Source organism: Calidris pugnax, unplaced genomic scaffold, assembly GCF_001431845.1.
Source record: "Calidris pugnax isolate Ruff unplaced genomic scaffold, ASM143184v1 scaffold219, whole genome shotgun sequence".
In the NCBI taxonomy this organism is placed as follows: Eukaryota; Metazoa; Chordata; class Aves; order Charadriiformes; family Scolopacidae; genus Calidris; species Calidris pugnax.
Window position 1 is genome coordinate 2,508,766 of NW_015094507.1, and position 14,674 is coordinate 2,523,439.

At 44.3% G+C, this 14,674-nt stretch overlaps 1 protein-coding gene across 1 annotated transcript in view; it reads right to left on the reverse strand.

The window, feature by feature from the left end:
• Positions 1-14,674, reverse strand: part of EHBP1 (EH domain binding protein 1) — a 237,690-nt gene that overhangs the window by 41,160 nt on the left and 181,856 nt on the right. The window contains exons 17-20 of the mRNA XM_014964420.1: positions 7,133-7,249; positions 3,775-3,899; positions 763-901; positions 494-600 (exon numbers count right to left, since the gene is read on the reverse strand). Of these exons, the coding sequence (XP_014819906.1) occupies positions 494-600; positions 763-901; positions 3,775-3,899; positions 7,133-7,249 (488 nt within the window). The remainder of the gene's footprint in view (positions 1-493; positions 601-762; positions 902-3,774; positions 3,900-7,132; positions 7,250-14,674) is intronic.

Sequence of the window (14,674 nt, forward strand, 5' to 3'; positions counted from 1 at the left end):
GTTAATTAAGTGAAGAAATTACCATATATATTATATTAATGCAAACATCATTCAGCTAGTAATTCACGGCTGATCTGGATAATGGAAAGGTTGAACACCCATTAACCCAAGCCAACAAAATGGGTTGGCTGAGAAATTCTAGCAGGTCTCATGTGACTCTTCCCTCTAACTGCAGCTCTGCGGTATCTGCTATTGTAATAATTAAAATCCTCCCGGTAGATCAATACTGGAATCTCTTTATGGGAAGTGCCCTGATGGAAATGTCTCAAGGAAGCTGGGGCTGTGGAACTCTGAAAAATTCATTTTTTTTATCTGACAATTATCACCACACTGCAGACTAATTCAACAGTGCACCCCTCTCACTCTGCTTTGAATGCACTGGAGATTGACATCTAAAAAAACCTAACATCTCATTTTAACAAATAAAGGCACTATTTCCACATACAGTTTGGAATTATCAGCAATCATGAAACCAGACAAAAAATTAATATACATTAAGCACTTCATCTTCTGATGGCTTCCTCTGAGTCTCAGTTATCGCAGCCTTCTCCTCATTTCCTCTCTTTGTATCTTCCTGTATTGATCTCTGCCTTTTCATCTCTTGAAAAAAGGGGAAAGACATGTAAAATTATTATAAAGCTTGATATTTATGTATTGAAATGCGGGCTTACATTATCGGGTTTTCATATATTTATTGTTAAATATTATTAAATCATAAGATGGGGAGGGGGGAAAAAAAACAGGCTTTATATTTGCTCCTACCTGGTCTGCTCTCCACGTATTGACTGAAGGACTGGAGCTGAGTTTTTCTGACGGTGGAGTCCTTGCTGAACACAACGGGATTTCTAAACCGTTCCGCCGCTTTTTGTAATCGCTCAGCACGATGTTCCTCTGTTCCATTCTGCTAGGAGGAAAAAAAAAAAAAGAAAAGAAACAACAACAAAAAAAACCACCAAACCCCAACAAAACCCAGACACACAACAGTTTTCTTTTGTTTACAAAGGGGTGGGGGGGAGAAGACCCGAATTGGAAAGGTAGGTTTCGGCAAGGGGACAGGACGCAGGTTTTGCAAAGGGGGTTTCACAACTTGGGGAGGATGAAAGTATCAGCTGCAGGGGAAAAAAGAAAAAAAGGAAAAAGGAGAAGAGTGATTAACTTTTCCTCTTTTTTTTTTCTTTTTTTTTGGTTTGTTTTAATGTGTGGTGGCAACCGACTGGCTTTCCCCTAGGTGGGCACCCTCCTGCAGGACTCTCCGCTCGCTTCCTCAACAGCCAGCCCTATTAATTGCGAGCAGCGTTTGCCAGCGATTCCCATTTTAACCAGGGGGAAAAAAAAAAAAAAAAGAAAAAAAAAACCCCAAATCACTCCTTTGCAACTCCTCGGATTTGCCAAGTGCCGGGTGAGCTGCTGCTGCCAAGTCGCGGCATCTCTACCCCTGAACTCGATCCCTGTCCGTGGAGAAGCGTGTTGCCTTCAGCCCCTCTTCCCTGCCCGGCAAAGAAATCTGTCAGGTTTCTTTCTTTTTTTTCTTTTTTTTTTTTTTTTTCTGTAGTCCCACAGACTTGTACGACAAGAAGAACTAGTTTCTAATTTTATGCCCATTGAGATAAACCACTAATGCTGGATGAAGGCTAAAAGGTAGGATTATAATACTACCCCACTGAACTGCATTTCATCAGCTATAACTTTCCAAAGCCAGATTTGTAAGTAAGCCCTTTACAGCGAAGGAAACTACAATTATCTTTTTCCAGGGCTTCCTATGTTAATACTGGTAACAAATTCAAATGGTTCTATCAACGGCGAAATATCCCAGAAGACCGAACCACCGCCGTGTGTGGAAACGGCAGATACCGAGGTGCTGTGTACCAAACAAATATTTCATTTTACACCTAATCTTTTATTATTTTTATTAAGTGTTTTGAAAGTAAATAGGGAAAGGCTAAGATGCATGACTAATAGCTAAGCCTGCTGAATGCTGAAACTGGTTATCAAAAGCTACCAAGACTTTGCCCTTCCTCTGCATTGAGACAATCGGTAATGAGGGAGTTCTCCAATGGCCTATTCTCTAGCCTCAAGGAGGCCGGGGATACACAATCCCCGAGGGAAGGTAACAGTTTATCCTTTTTCCACAAACACAGAATGCCTCATTTAGAAACGTGTAAAACGCATTTTATTAAAAAAAAAAAAAAAAACCAAATCCATCCACCACCCCCCCACCCCCAGACGCCGGGAGCTCCACAAGAACAGATGGACACCACGTCTATCCCTCACGCCGCAGGCCCGGCCCTGCCTTGCCTCACGGAGACCTGGGCAGAGATAAAGTGTTAAGTCGCACCTTTTGTGGGAGAAAGCACCTTAAAAATAATAAAAAAAAAGGCCAACTCCTGCATGGAAGCCTTTCATGAAGAGAAACAGCCCTTTCCCTGGTGTCGGGGGGGATATTGAAGAGGAGGCCCCTGTGCCATTTGGCGAATTCAGCTTAAAAAAAAGTATCGTTCCTCCTCTCCGGATGAGTTTTCAGCTTGCTCTGATCAGGTGGTTATGATTCTGCTTAAATAAAAGGGGTGGTTTTCCTCTTATTAGCACAACAACCATCTGACAGCCCAAACCGGAGCCTTTACCAAAATAAACAAATGCGACTAATTTTTTTAGGCCTGGCAACATGCTAAAATATCGGTGTGATTAGCCAGCAAATCCCATTTTAAGAAACCTTTTTATGACTGGGGACTTCTGCCACTTTACAAATGTATTCCTCTAAGCCCACTAATTCAGTTAGCCTTTTCAATCCATTGTATTATTCTTGGGCCAGCTTCATTTTGCATTAAATCCACTGCAGAAAGCTAAATTGAACGCAAAAATCAGACTTGATCCAGGCTTCCTTTTGTTCAAAGATAGAGACCGAAAGTCCTCTGCTGCTGCCACACACTTTCATCACCAATTTATAGGAACCGACAGTGTAAGGGGAAAAGCAATGAAAGTCATTGTTTTGGGACTTCAAAGCATCTCTGTATCTGGGGAAGGAAATCCTTTCAGTCAGCAGCGCTTTCCCCCCAGACTGCAGGTGGGTGAAAAGTTATACCCAACTGGAAGTGCCCCTGAGCCATAGGGATATTAATGACATACAGGGACTAGTTGTTTTTTTTTTTAAAAAAAAAAAAAACAACAAAAAAAACCCCAACATAGGATAGTAAGAACACAAGGAGCCTAATTAAGAAAATGAAATGGGAAGTTGATTGGTTGATTCAGCGCTTTATGCCGAAGCGGTGAACGTTAAGGACAGGCAAAACCACGGCACACTCTTGCCTATTTTTCTCAGAAGTGCTGGTTGTCAAGCGTCCAAATGTGTGTGCCTTTTAAAGTGTAACCACGGATTTGTTTTAACGGGGAGAAAAACCAGAGGGTCAGGCTGGGGAGGGAGGGAGGGCAGCAAATCACTGCGAGTCCAATCCTGCTGCCGGGGAAGTCAGGGAGAGCCTCCCTGCCGGTGGCACCACTCGTATTTCTGATTTACCTGAGCAAGAAGAACAGAGAAAGGCTTCCTACCCTTATGTGCCAGTGACAAGTATCAGGATTTAAAAAAAAAATAAAAAATAAATAAAAAATGGAAAACCGTGTTGATTAACCAACAGGAATAACCCAGCGCGCCTCGCCACGAAGATTTTCTGCCTTTCTTACCGCCGAGGATTTGATAAGAAATCATTTTCCTCCTCACGAGGTACGAACCCCAAATCGGAACACACAGGTACTGAGACAAAAGCATTAATCAAAACTTACCTTAATGTCTTGCTCCGAGCTATCAGTTACAGCTTTCTGAGCAGCGCCGGAGAGTGAATTTGCCACCTGTGGCTGAGCTTCCAGGAGCTTCTTCAGCTTCAAATCCACCAACTTACTGTTTTGTTCTGCTAAATATGCAAATACCACACACAACAGAGTGAGATGCATTTAAATGCAGAGTCGCTACAACAATGTGAATTTACAGCAATTTCAAAGGTAGATTCCATTCACCTCCCCATCATTCCCAACTAAAAATGTAAAAACTAGAAGGAAAAGCATTTTTTTCTTCTGCGTAGATTTGTGATAATGCCCAAGTTCTCTCAAAAAATGTATGGACCTCTCTCAGCTGAATAAGTAAGCGTGCTTGAAGACAGTAAACGAAAAAAAGCAGAAAGCAGACAATGTTTACTTTAAGTTACTCCCAACCTGTACGTACCTATACTTTGGCATAAAACCACATTTAAAGAGCCATTTATTTTAAGATGACGTACAGCAATTTATCACATACGTACTGATAACCCCTGGGGTTTATGAACCACTAATTCACCCTCAGGCTCCTTGGCACAGCTTCTCAGTGTTAAAATTTCGGTATGAAAAGACAGCTTTCTAGTGATATTTACTGGGATTTATAGACCACATCGAAGCCGTAAAAATCTGTCTTTGAGCCGCTTCGAAGGGACAGTTTCAAAATGTGCCAAAGCCCCCCAGATTTCATTTTTTCATGGGTTTTTAGCAACCTGGAGCAGAGGGAAGAAGAAGAGCGGAGAGTTTTATCTCCCAAAAAAGGCTCATTCTACACGAGAACTGCTGAGTGGGTGAACCTGTAACACAGCTCCACGCGCGGTTGCCTCCACACGCACATCACTAACGAGGAGAAGGGTGTTAATAACAGAACACAGCACTGCTAACCCAGGGCAGGAGGGCAGAATTAACACCAGGACACACTTTACGGGCAGCCCCTCGGCCAGAAATGACCCCTGGAAGGGGGTCACCTGTGGGTACGATGCCCCCACATCTGGGCATGGGGTGAAAACCAGGAGGGAACAGTGATGGGTAGGGTTTTTTTGCCATGGAATTTTTGCCAGCCTGAATTTTTCACATCTGGCCGGCCTGGGAAGCGGAGACAGGGCTTGCGTTGCTGCCTCATGGCTCCTTCCAAGGTTTTGGAGAGCACAGATTTGTTCACCCCGGCCAAAATAAGTTTGTGGCGTGCTGGGAACCCAAGGGTGCCCACCTCCAGCAGCAACGGGCTGGGCTGGGCTGTGACGAAGGATGGTTTCCCTCTCCTCCCAGGCAGGGTGCCCTTAATTGAGGCGCTCACGTGTAAGTACATGCACCTTCTCCCGGGCTTCTGCACAAACACCACGCAGTAAGGATGATATAAGAGGTTGACATTTTATCAGGCACGTTGAGGGCAGCGGAGGGGTAGCAGGGCTGACACAGGCAGGACAGATGGCGACAGTTAAAACCAACAACTGGCAGAGAAAATAAAAGTAAAAAGTTTTCTCTTCTTGAGAGAGATGGGAGGGACCAAGATTCAGCGGGGGACAAATTCATTAAGATGCTCGTAGTAGTCCCAAACGTGAAATGTCCCTTGCAGTTTTGCCTTCAGGTGCTCCCAGGAGATTCAGCCTTCATTAGAACTTGGTACCAATTGGCAGGATCCCACCGAAATCTGGGCACACTGATTTCTATCGCAGCATTAGACTGCTTTCTGTATCACTGCCCACCCCCTTCCTGACTCGTTTGTCTCAACTGCAAAATGGGTTTTGTCCAGAGCATCTTCTGATGGTGGAGACCAAGAGCTGGGGAGCAGGGTTTAGATTCACAGAATCATAGAATGGCTAGAGTTGGAAGGGACCTTAAAGATCATCAAGTTCCAACCCCCCTGCCACAGGCAGGGACACCTCCCACCAGACCAGGTTGCTCCAAGTTGTTTGTACCCCTGAGAAGGTATCTCTCAAGATAAAAGACGCCCAGAAATAAATGTCACTGGAGCTACGTGACAGGAACGTTCATTTACTGATTTTCCATTTCTTTAAAATGAACCAGTATTTATTGGAAAATTATTTGACAGGATTCTGCTCTAAATCAGCTTCATTCAAATGCTGAAAACACTACATTTATTTTCTTACGTGTTTGGAAATCCTCAAATAAAAAAATAAAGGACATGACTCAAATCTTTTGCATTCAAAAAAGGCTAGAAAGAAAGTGCTATCTACACATCGTTGTTGGTTTGATTGACAAAGAGCAAACACTAAATGAAGTCATAGAATTACAGAATCATGGCATGGTTTGGGTTGCAATGGACCTTTAAAGGCCATCCAGTCCCACCCCCCCTGCCCTGGACACCTCCTGCTCCAAGCCCCCTCCAACCTGGCCTTGAACCCCTCCAGGGATGGGGCAGCCACAGCTTCTCGGGGCAACCTGGGCCAGGCTCTCACCACCCTCACACCAAACAAGTTCTTCCCCACATCTCAGCTCCATCTCCCCTGATTTCGTGTATTACAGGCTACAAGTTTGGGTCCAGTCAGCCCGAGCAGAACCAGGTGAGAGGATGCTGCCAGAAGTTCTCGTTCAGAAGATGGGCAATTACCTGCACACCTTGGAAGACCTAGCGCCTTTTTAATTAAGCATCTCCATTGTAAGATCCTGACATGTTTTATCACCTACGGAGGGACCTGAACCCCGGTTTTGCTCAATTACTATTTTTGACAGGGGAAATACCACTACCATGATTTATTATTACTTGCCCAGCACGTGCTGAGATGATACAGGCATTTCTATGAGAACATGAACGCTTCTAAAACATGTTTTTTCAAAATCCATTACTTGAACTCTCTAAAGGAAACAGGACTGATTCTCTTCAGATTTGTACCTCCCCACTGGAGCAAGAGGGTGGAACTACAAGAACTGGTCCCCAGGAAGGGAGGAGGGGGAAACCAAGCTTAGGTGGAAACCCGTTTGCTCCTCCTCTTTCCCTGAGCCCCTGGACCAGATGCCAGCGCAGAGAGCTGCCCACCCCTCTGCCCCCCCTGCCTTCCTTCGCTGGGACGAGCCAGGGAGAGTGATTTCAGGTGCCTTTGCTTTCTCAATCATACCTGGGGTCCCCTGTGCTGGCAAAGAGCAAGGGACATTTCAATCTGCCATTGTTGGAAATAACGATTTTGTTGCCCGTCTTAAATTTCAAGGAGATGGCGAAGGCAAAATATTCAAAAAGAATAAGCATTAGGGTTTGAAAGACCAGAAAAGGCACAAAGGAACAAAGCTATGGCAGAGAGAAGCAGCACATCAGTACTTACACGATGATGGAGTGTTAGTCATGCAAAATACACAAAATAACCATTATTTAAATTACCCGTTGAATCAAGGTCATTTTCTAGGTTAGTAAGCTCATCTCCACCTCCAGTAACAGAGCATTCAGGAACCTCCTCGTTAGTATCTATCTCAATATTATCATCATCCTCATCCTCATCTGTAGGAATACACAGCATTAAGGTTAGTATTTTCATATGTACATGCACCACATCACTATAAAAAAAAATAAAAATAAATGAATGCTTTAGAGAAAAAGCCGAGTTAACGATAAAAAATGCAAATCGTTAAATAAGTCTGGAAGGAGATTTCCCTCTGTCTCCTCACGGATTTATCCTTAAACTGATGCAATTCAACACACGCACAGGGGGCTCTGCTGGAAACCCCCGCTATGATAAAGGTAGAGTCTGGCCTCAGCAGCGGCTGTTCCCTGGGCTGGATCTCAGGCTAAAAGCCTGAAAAACACACACAAGTTCAATGCACAATTCTTCCCTGGTTCTCCAGAGCACAGAGCAGGAGGCAAAGCCAGCCTAGGGCTGGTTTTGGATGGGTCTGGCCAAGCAGAAGGAGCTGGGAAAGGCTCAGGAGCTGGCATCTCTCACCCCTTCCCATCAACATCTATAAATACTTCAAGGGTGGGTGTCAGGAGGATGGGGCCGGTCTTTTTTCAGTGTTCTCAGGGACAGGACAAGAGGAAACGGGCACAAACTTGAAGATAAGAAGTTCCACCTCAACACGAGGAGGAACTTTTTCACTTTGATGGTGGCAGAGCCCTGGAAGAGGCTGCCCAAAGAGGTGGTGGAGTCTCCTTCTCTGGAGACATTCAAACCCACCTGGACACATTCCTGTGGGACCTGCTCTGGGTGGTCCTGCTCTGGCAGGGGGTTGGACTGGATGATCTCCAGAGGTCCCTACAACCCCAGATCATTCTGTGACTGTGATATATGAGGGGGGGGATATATGGGACAGCGTGGAGCTCAGGTGTAGCCAGAGCAGGCTCTGCTGCACCACCCTGAACCAGCACTGTTTGCAAGCGACACACATTTAAAATAAAATAATAATTGTAATTATACTTCATACTTTTTATGGGATCTTTGTACCGAGTTTCTCAGAGTGGCTTATGAATATCACTTGTAAATGAGCCCCATAATGTTTTACGAAGCAGGCGATTATTATAATTACAATTATGATGATGATGATGTAGGTAAATTATGGCACAGAGAAGAGTAGGTAACCTCAGGAAGATCAAATAGCGAGTGCTGAATTGTGAAGCAGAGCCCAGAAAAACTCCTGACTCACATTTTCAATACAAATATATAATGAAATTAAAGTCCATAAAAGCTAGATTAGTACTTTGAGAACATGTAGTTGCATTGTATTTCCTCGCTTTTAAGTCTCCTATCAAATGCTATCTACACTTGTTCAGACTTATACCAACATTTTTTCCCATGTATGCATGAACGCGTGTAAAAATGAGAAAAAAAAAAGAAGGCTGGAGGGTGTCTGGAGAAAAAAGACACGTGTAGTAACTAAAGGAACTTCAAAACACTTCACAATAGGAAAAAAATACGAATTATAATTACAGGACACGGGTACATTCAGATGCCATATAAACAAAAGAGATCCTAAACATAATACTAAGATGTATAATCCTGAACACCAGAAGTTTGGGGAAGTTTGGGCCAGGGACACTAAACCTCACCCCCAGACCTGACGCTGCTGACACAAAGGTCAAACAGTTGGTTCTGTTCTTTACATCTTTATCTCCACAGTCCACATAATTCTCATTTTAGGAGTCTGTTGTCCTTTTTTTTTTGTATGTCTGCTACTCTTTTCTAACCAGCTGCTCTCTCAAGTCCTCTGTAATTAATCAACGTCTTCCGCAGACCTCTGCTGCTTCAGGGAAAGGCTCTTGCTGTGACAGAAATGGAAAGAAGTTTCCATCTCTATGACCCATCCAACAGGTTGCCCAGAGAAGCTGTGGCTGCCCCATCCCTGGAGGGGTTCAAGGCCAGGTTGGAGGGGGCTTGGAGCAACCTGGGCTGGTGGGAGGTGTCCCTGCCCAGGGCAGGGGGTGGGAACTGGATGATCTTCAAGGTCCCTTCCAACTCAAGCCATTCTGTGATGATTCTATGATCTGTTGCGTTAAGAATGAGCAGCAGTCTGTGAAACAGGACCCTTCTGTTTCAGCTGACCATCATGACTTCCCAGGGCTCCTCTCCACTTGTTCTCACTGGTTCCTGGAAGAGTCATCTTTCCTCCAAACTGCCCCAGCTTGAGTCGGATGGATGGAGAAGAACATCTCTCCCCGGGCAAATCAGGATCTATCACCAGATCTCTGTCACTGGAGACATTCAGTGGACACGTTCCTGTGCAACCTGCTCTGGGTGGACCTGCTTTGGCAGGGGGTTGGACTAGATGACCTCCAGAGGTCCCTTCCAACCCCATAGCATTCTGTGATTCTGTGACCAGAGCTGGGACTTGACAGATGGTGCTTCAAGTGGACAGAAACACTCAGGACTCTCTGCAACATCCTTTCTGTTCCCCCTTGAGCTCCCACAGATGGTTCTATGATCTGGACTCTGGTTGCTCCAAGTAGCACCAAGGCAGGTGAACAAAGTAGAAGAGCATAGCATGATCACCATGAAGTGGAGAAAGGTACGGGGTAAGAAGCAGACTGAAGAGAAAACAGGGAAGGGTAAAGCAGCAGCAGTTCTGAACTTCTGAATTCTCTTCAAAGCATCTCCACTTTTTCCAACAAGGAGCTGGACTTCTCATTTTAAATCCTTCTCGACACTGACGGAGAAATGCAGTGGTGCTCAGGCCATGGTGCCCCCCAAGGCACCCTGGAGCTCACGGTGGCACACTCACACCACGACCAAGCTAAGGACAGCGTGGGGCCACAGACTTTTCAAAGAGGTGGAAGAGAAAGGAAGAGGGACACCTCAGTGGCAGAGGGAAACCAAACCCACCAGGAGCCCAGCGGTGACTTCCCCAAGCGCCCAGAGAACTCAGCTGGCAAGGTGACCACCAGCCAGGGGGCTGGCCGTGCCAAAAGAATCTAAACAAGATGACAGGGTTTAAGGCTGCTGCAGACTAAGGGAAGGCTTCTATCAGATTATTTGATTTTCTTTAATTTAATATAGCCGGCTGAGATCAGAGGCACTGCCTTTGACACCACCATTTTAGGTAATAGACGAGATGGGAATGTCGAAGCCACCAGTTCCTGGTGTCAGATAATGACCTGACCCAGTATTTAATTTAAAGTCGGAAGGCTTTGACTGAATATGATTATCAGGACATTTACACTTTATTAAAAAAAAAATAATATTCAATTAAAACATTCATTTGAAGTAATTTCAGAAATTTTCAAGTATCTTTCCAAATCTACAGATTACTTATTTTAAACTATTCTAGTTGTTTGTTTTTTTTTTTTTTTTCCCAGTCCGATGTTCTTCCACTGTATTTAAAAGGGAAATGTGTTTAGGGAGCATGTTACAACAAGATTTTGCAATTATAAATGATAAAAGGAACAACAGGCCGAAGAGATAAAAGATATCTTTTATGAAAAGAACAAATTACTAGTGTGAAAAACTTGAAGCACTTGGTCTAGAACCAGGGCACATATTTAGAAAAGGACTAAAGAACCGCTTCCTTGAAAAATATGTAAATGGGGATCCTCGAAAGACAGCAAAGCTTTATTGTGTCATGAAGAAATGAACAAAATTAAAGATAAAAGGTAAAGTCAGCAACTAAACAGCGCTGACCGTCACCTACACAGCCTGGGACTGCAGTCTGGGCTGAAGAGAGCAAAATAAGCATCTTTTGGTGATCTCAACCAAAAGATGCTTATTCTATGCTTTCTATTCATTTATGGGGATATGGTGTAGGGGAGAACTTTGTAGAGAACTTTGTAGAGAACTTTGTTGATGGTTGGACTCCATGATCCCAAGGGTCTTTTCCAACCTGAATGATTCTATGATTCTATAACATGGAAATGCCAGAATATTGCTGGAAAAAAGGTCCAGGCATTTTGTAGCTCGTACGTCTGACTGTTCAGATTGAGCTCGGGCTTAATTTCTGGTTAAACTGGTATTCTCTTGACTTGGTTTGTGGTTGTCCCCACAAAGGGGGGTTGCAAAGGGGTTGCAGGGACTGCGTCAATGTCCAGACAAAATTAAAAAGGGAGAATTTTCCTAGAGAGGTGAAAGCATCGGCGGGGGCTGAATCCCACCAGGGGGGAGAAGCCTGTGCCAGCTGCTGCTGGAGCTGCATCAACAGGACCTGCTCTTCAGGGAAGATGCCTCCAGGATTATCTCCAGGGAACCTTTCAAGCTTGTGGACATCCAGGTATTTACCATGCAGCTCTGCTTTCAGGCATGGAGCTCAGGTCAGGGCACGGGATGCTACGGGAGCACCTGAGCGGGGACAGAGGAGGTGAAGGTGGGGAAGAGGAGAAACACGGAGCCGAGAGGGGATGTTGGGACAAGAAAGTAGAGGGGCAACTGCCAACAGACACAAGCAGGGCCTGTGAGAAATACCCAGCTGAGGACTTGACACCCTTTTGTGAGTTGGAAATGAAGCACCATGAGTGAGCCTGAGCCACCGTGCACACTCCCTCCAAATCACCGCCTTGGAAGTAAAACCTGTGATCTACCCCAAAAACTGTAGGTGTACGAGTGCGGTGCAAGGCTGGATGGGCTCTCTTGGGTGAGTTCTTCAGCTGTGGTGCACCTTCCCAGCTTTTGTTATTAATCTCAGAATTTTTTTTGTTTGCTTTACAAGACATTCAGACGCTGCTTCTCCCCTGTTTTTTCCCTCCCTGCTCCTCTAACACCTCTTTTCTGTGTCGTTCCTGCATTCGCTCTCTTCACCCCTCCCAGTTTTGCCTGCTTTTGGCACTTTTTCCACCAAAGCCTCTTCCCACCATGCTTGTCCTGCCCCGTCTCCTCTCCATCGTTCCCTCCCCTCCGCCGCCCGCAGATCCCAGCCGCGTCCTCACAAAGACGCCACCTCAAAGGGAGGATGGAGACGTGCCAGAGAGGAAAGAAAACGCGCCCCCAAGATCCCCGAAGAGCAGATGGGTGTCCCCGTGCAGGGGGACAATACCTAGATAAGATGTCAATTCCTTTGTCCCGTCGCTGCTGGGAAAAGGGAGGATATTTGGATTCCTATCTCGATGCTGTTCCCTGGACCTATCTCGAGGCATCCGCTTATCAGCCTGCAGCTAGTAGGACATCTAATAAATTTGAAGCTGCCATCCCAAACCCTCTGGCAGTTGGCAGGAAGAAGTATTTTCTGTCTCACATGCCAAATAACCTATGAAAAAGACCGGATTTCGCAGCAAAGGATGCTGCTTATCCGGGAAAGTTTCAACTTGCCATAGGCATCGGAGTTTTTCAGACCATGATTAAATAAAGCCTTTTAACAGGGAACATAGCACCACCGCCAAAGCATGAAACTCCTAATGAGCCTGTAGGAACACTGAAAGAAACCAAATTTTCACCTACAACAGTGAGCAAGAAGTTACTCTTTAAAAACTCCCAAATCTCAAAGCTGAAATGTCACTTTTGCTTTTTTTTTTTTCCTGGAATAACTGAATCGAGAGAGAGAGGAAGATGATTTGGTACGTTCCCTTTTTGTAAATTAAAATGTAGCAATCAACGCAGAAGAAGAGATTAATGAAGCATAATGGACAGGAGAGCTTGGGAGACATAAGATATTACTATAAGCTTGTCTTGGGTATTGTATAGGGAATACAGGACTATACGCAGAAAAAAGACCTACTACATGTGAAAGCATGCAGGGGCAACATTCAGAATCCAGTTGTTATAAAGAGATCGTCAATTAAATCCTAATTTTTGGTGGAAATCAAAAAAAAAGAAAAAGACTAAACCCAGAAACAATTATAATTTATTTGGCTTATAAAGTATTGGTGCCATTTCACAGAACTACTCCACTTTGGATGACTGAATTCCTTGAGTGGAGATCTAGCGTGGCCCCTGAAATAACCAGCGGTGGGGGAGAAGCTGGTGGAAGACGTGCCACAAGGAAAGCTTTTTGAGAATGAGTAAGTAGAGGGAAGTGCTATCAAATGCACAGTGACACGAAAAGAGCAAAGAGGAACAAAAGGAAGCCAGGGAATGAAAACTGGGAGTCCAAGAGAAGTTGAAATAGCCTGGCCAAACTACTGTAGGAACGAAGGAAAATCAATGGAGGAAATATAAACCAAGGAGATAACTCAAAACACATGCAAAAGCAGAAAGGAGTGACATTGTTAGACTGGGTAATACCCAACAGGTAGAGTGGTGATAAACTTTATAAACAAGTTGTCATCAGTATGGATATTGTCTCCTCCTTTAATAACACCAGACCTCTCTGAGTGCATGTGCAATCTACACAGATAAATACTTTTACTCTGGATATTCCCAGAAAACGTACCTTCCTTCGAGGGGACAGATGGAGGGAACAGCTACATACAGACATGACAAAGCAGTGAGGAGGAGGCAATTAAATAACGTAGAATGGGGAGTCATAAATTGTGAAGAGGGATGAAGAACACCATAGTCTACTCAACATACACGTACCGTGCCATTTTCCTCAACCCATCTCACTCCCTCCCCACCGAGGACGTAATTTTCTTATTTATCAAGAAAGAGAGTTCTGTGGACAAAGCTGGGTTTACTGGGCAAAAAAAGGAAAACTGAAGAGCAGACCCAAGGGAGATGTTTGACCATTTGCTTTTCTCTTCATGGAACAGAAGCGTAGGGTTTAGTCTATAGGATTATATTTAATGAGACTATATTTAAACATATGTGCATATAAAACACATGTAGTAGAGAAGGAAAAAATACTGTTGTTGAATCTACATGCACTGTGAAGGTAGAGCTGGATGTTCCTGACACTTTGGCTTCCAATCACATGTTAGTAGGAGAAATACCATTTACCCTTAGAATACGTAGATGCCACCAAAAGAGCATGAAGCCTGGACTGAAACGCCTGCTCAGCACCCGGTTGGGTTTGAGTGACATCACATTACTCCAGCTCCTAGCACTGGCAGGTATATGCATTTTAATGACATTTCAAAGTCAGTTTAATAACATTAGAGCAACATTACAACTCAAAACCTGTAAAGGCAAGTGGTGCGTCAAAAGACTGCCGTTGGAAATCAAAAGGTTGCTGCCCCCCACCTCCCATCAGCCACCTTTAAATGGCTCTTCCCAAGCAGAAGACATCTAATACAAAATAAAGTTTCTTAAGTATTTTGAATGTTGTTTCCCCCCAACATTAGGGCCATGTGCCTTTATAAAAATATATATTGAAGAGCTTTTAACCAACAATCAGAAAATTCTAAAAAAACGTGGGTTATGACAAATTGGTCAATGTGAGCTACTTGTTCACGTTAGATCTTCTTCTTTTAATCATGTATATGCTTTTCTTTTAATCGGTGGAAATTGAGTGACACAGCATTGATTTAGGAAACATATCTCTGGTCTATCAACGCATCAGGGCTTTTGCAAGGCGCCCCTGACGAACAACAGCATTTTGAAGGGTGAATAAAAGCGATACCCCAAAAAGGTCTCGG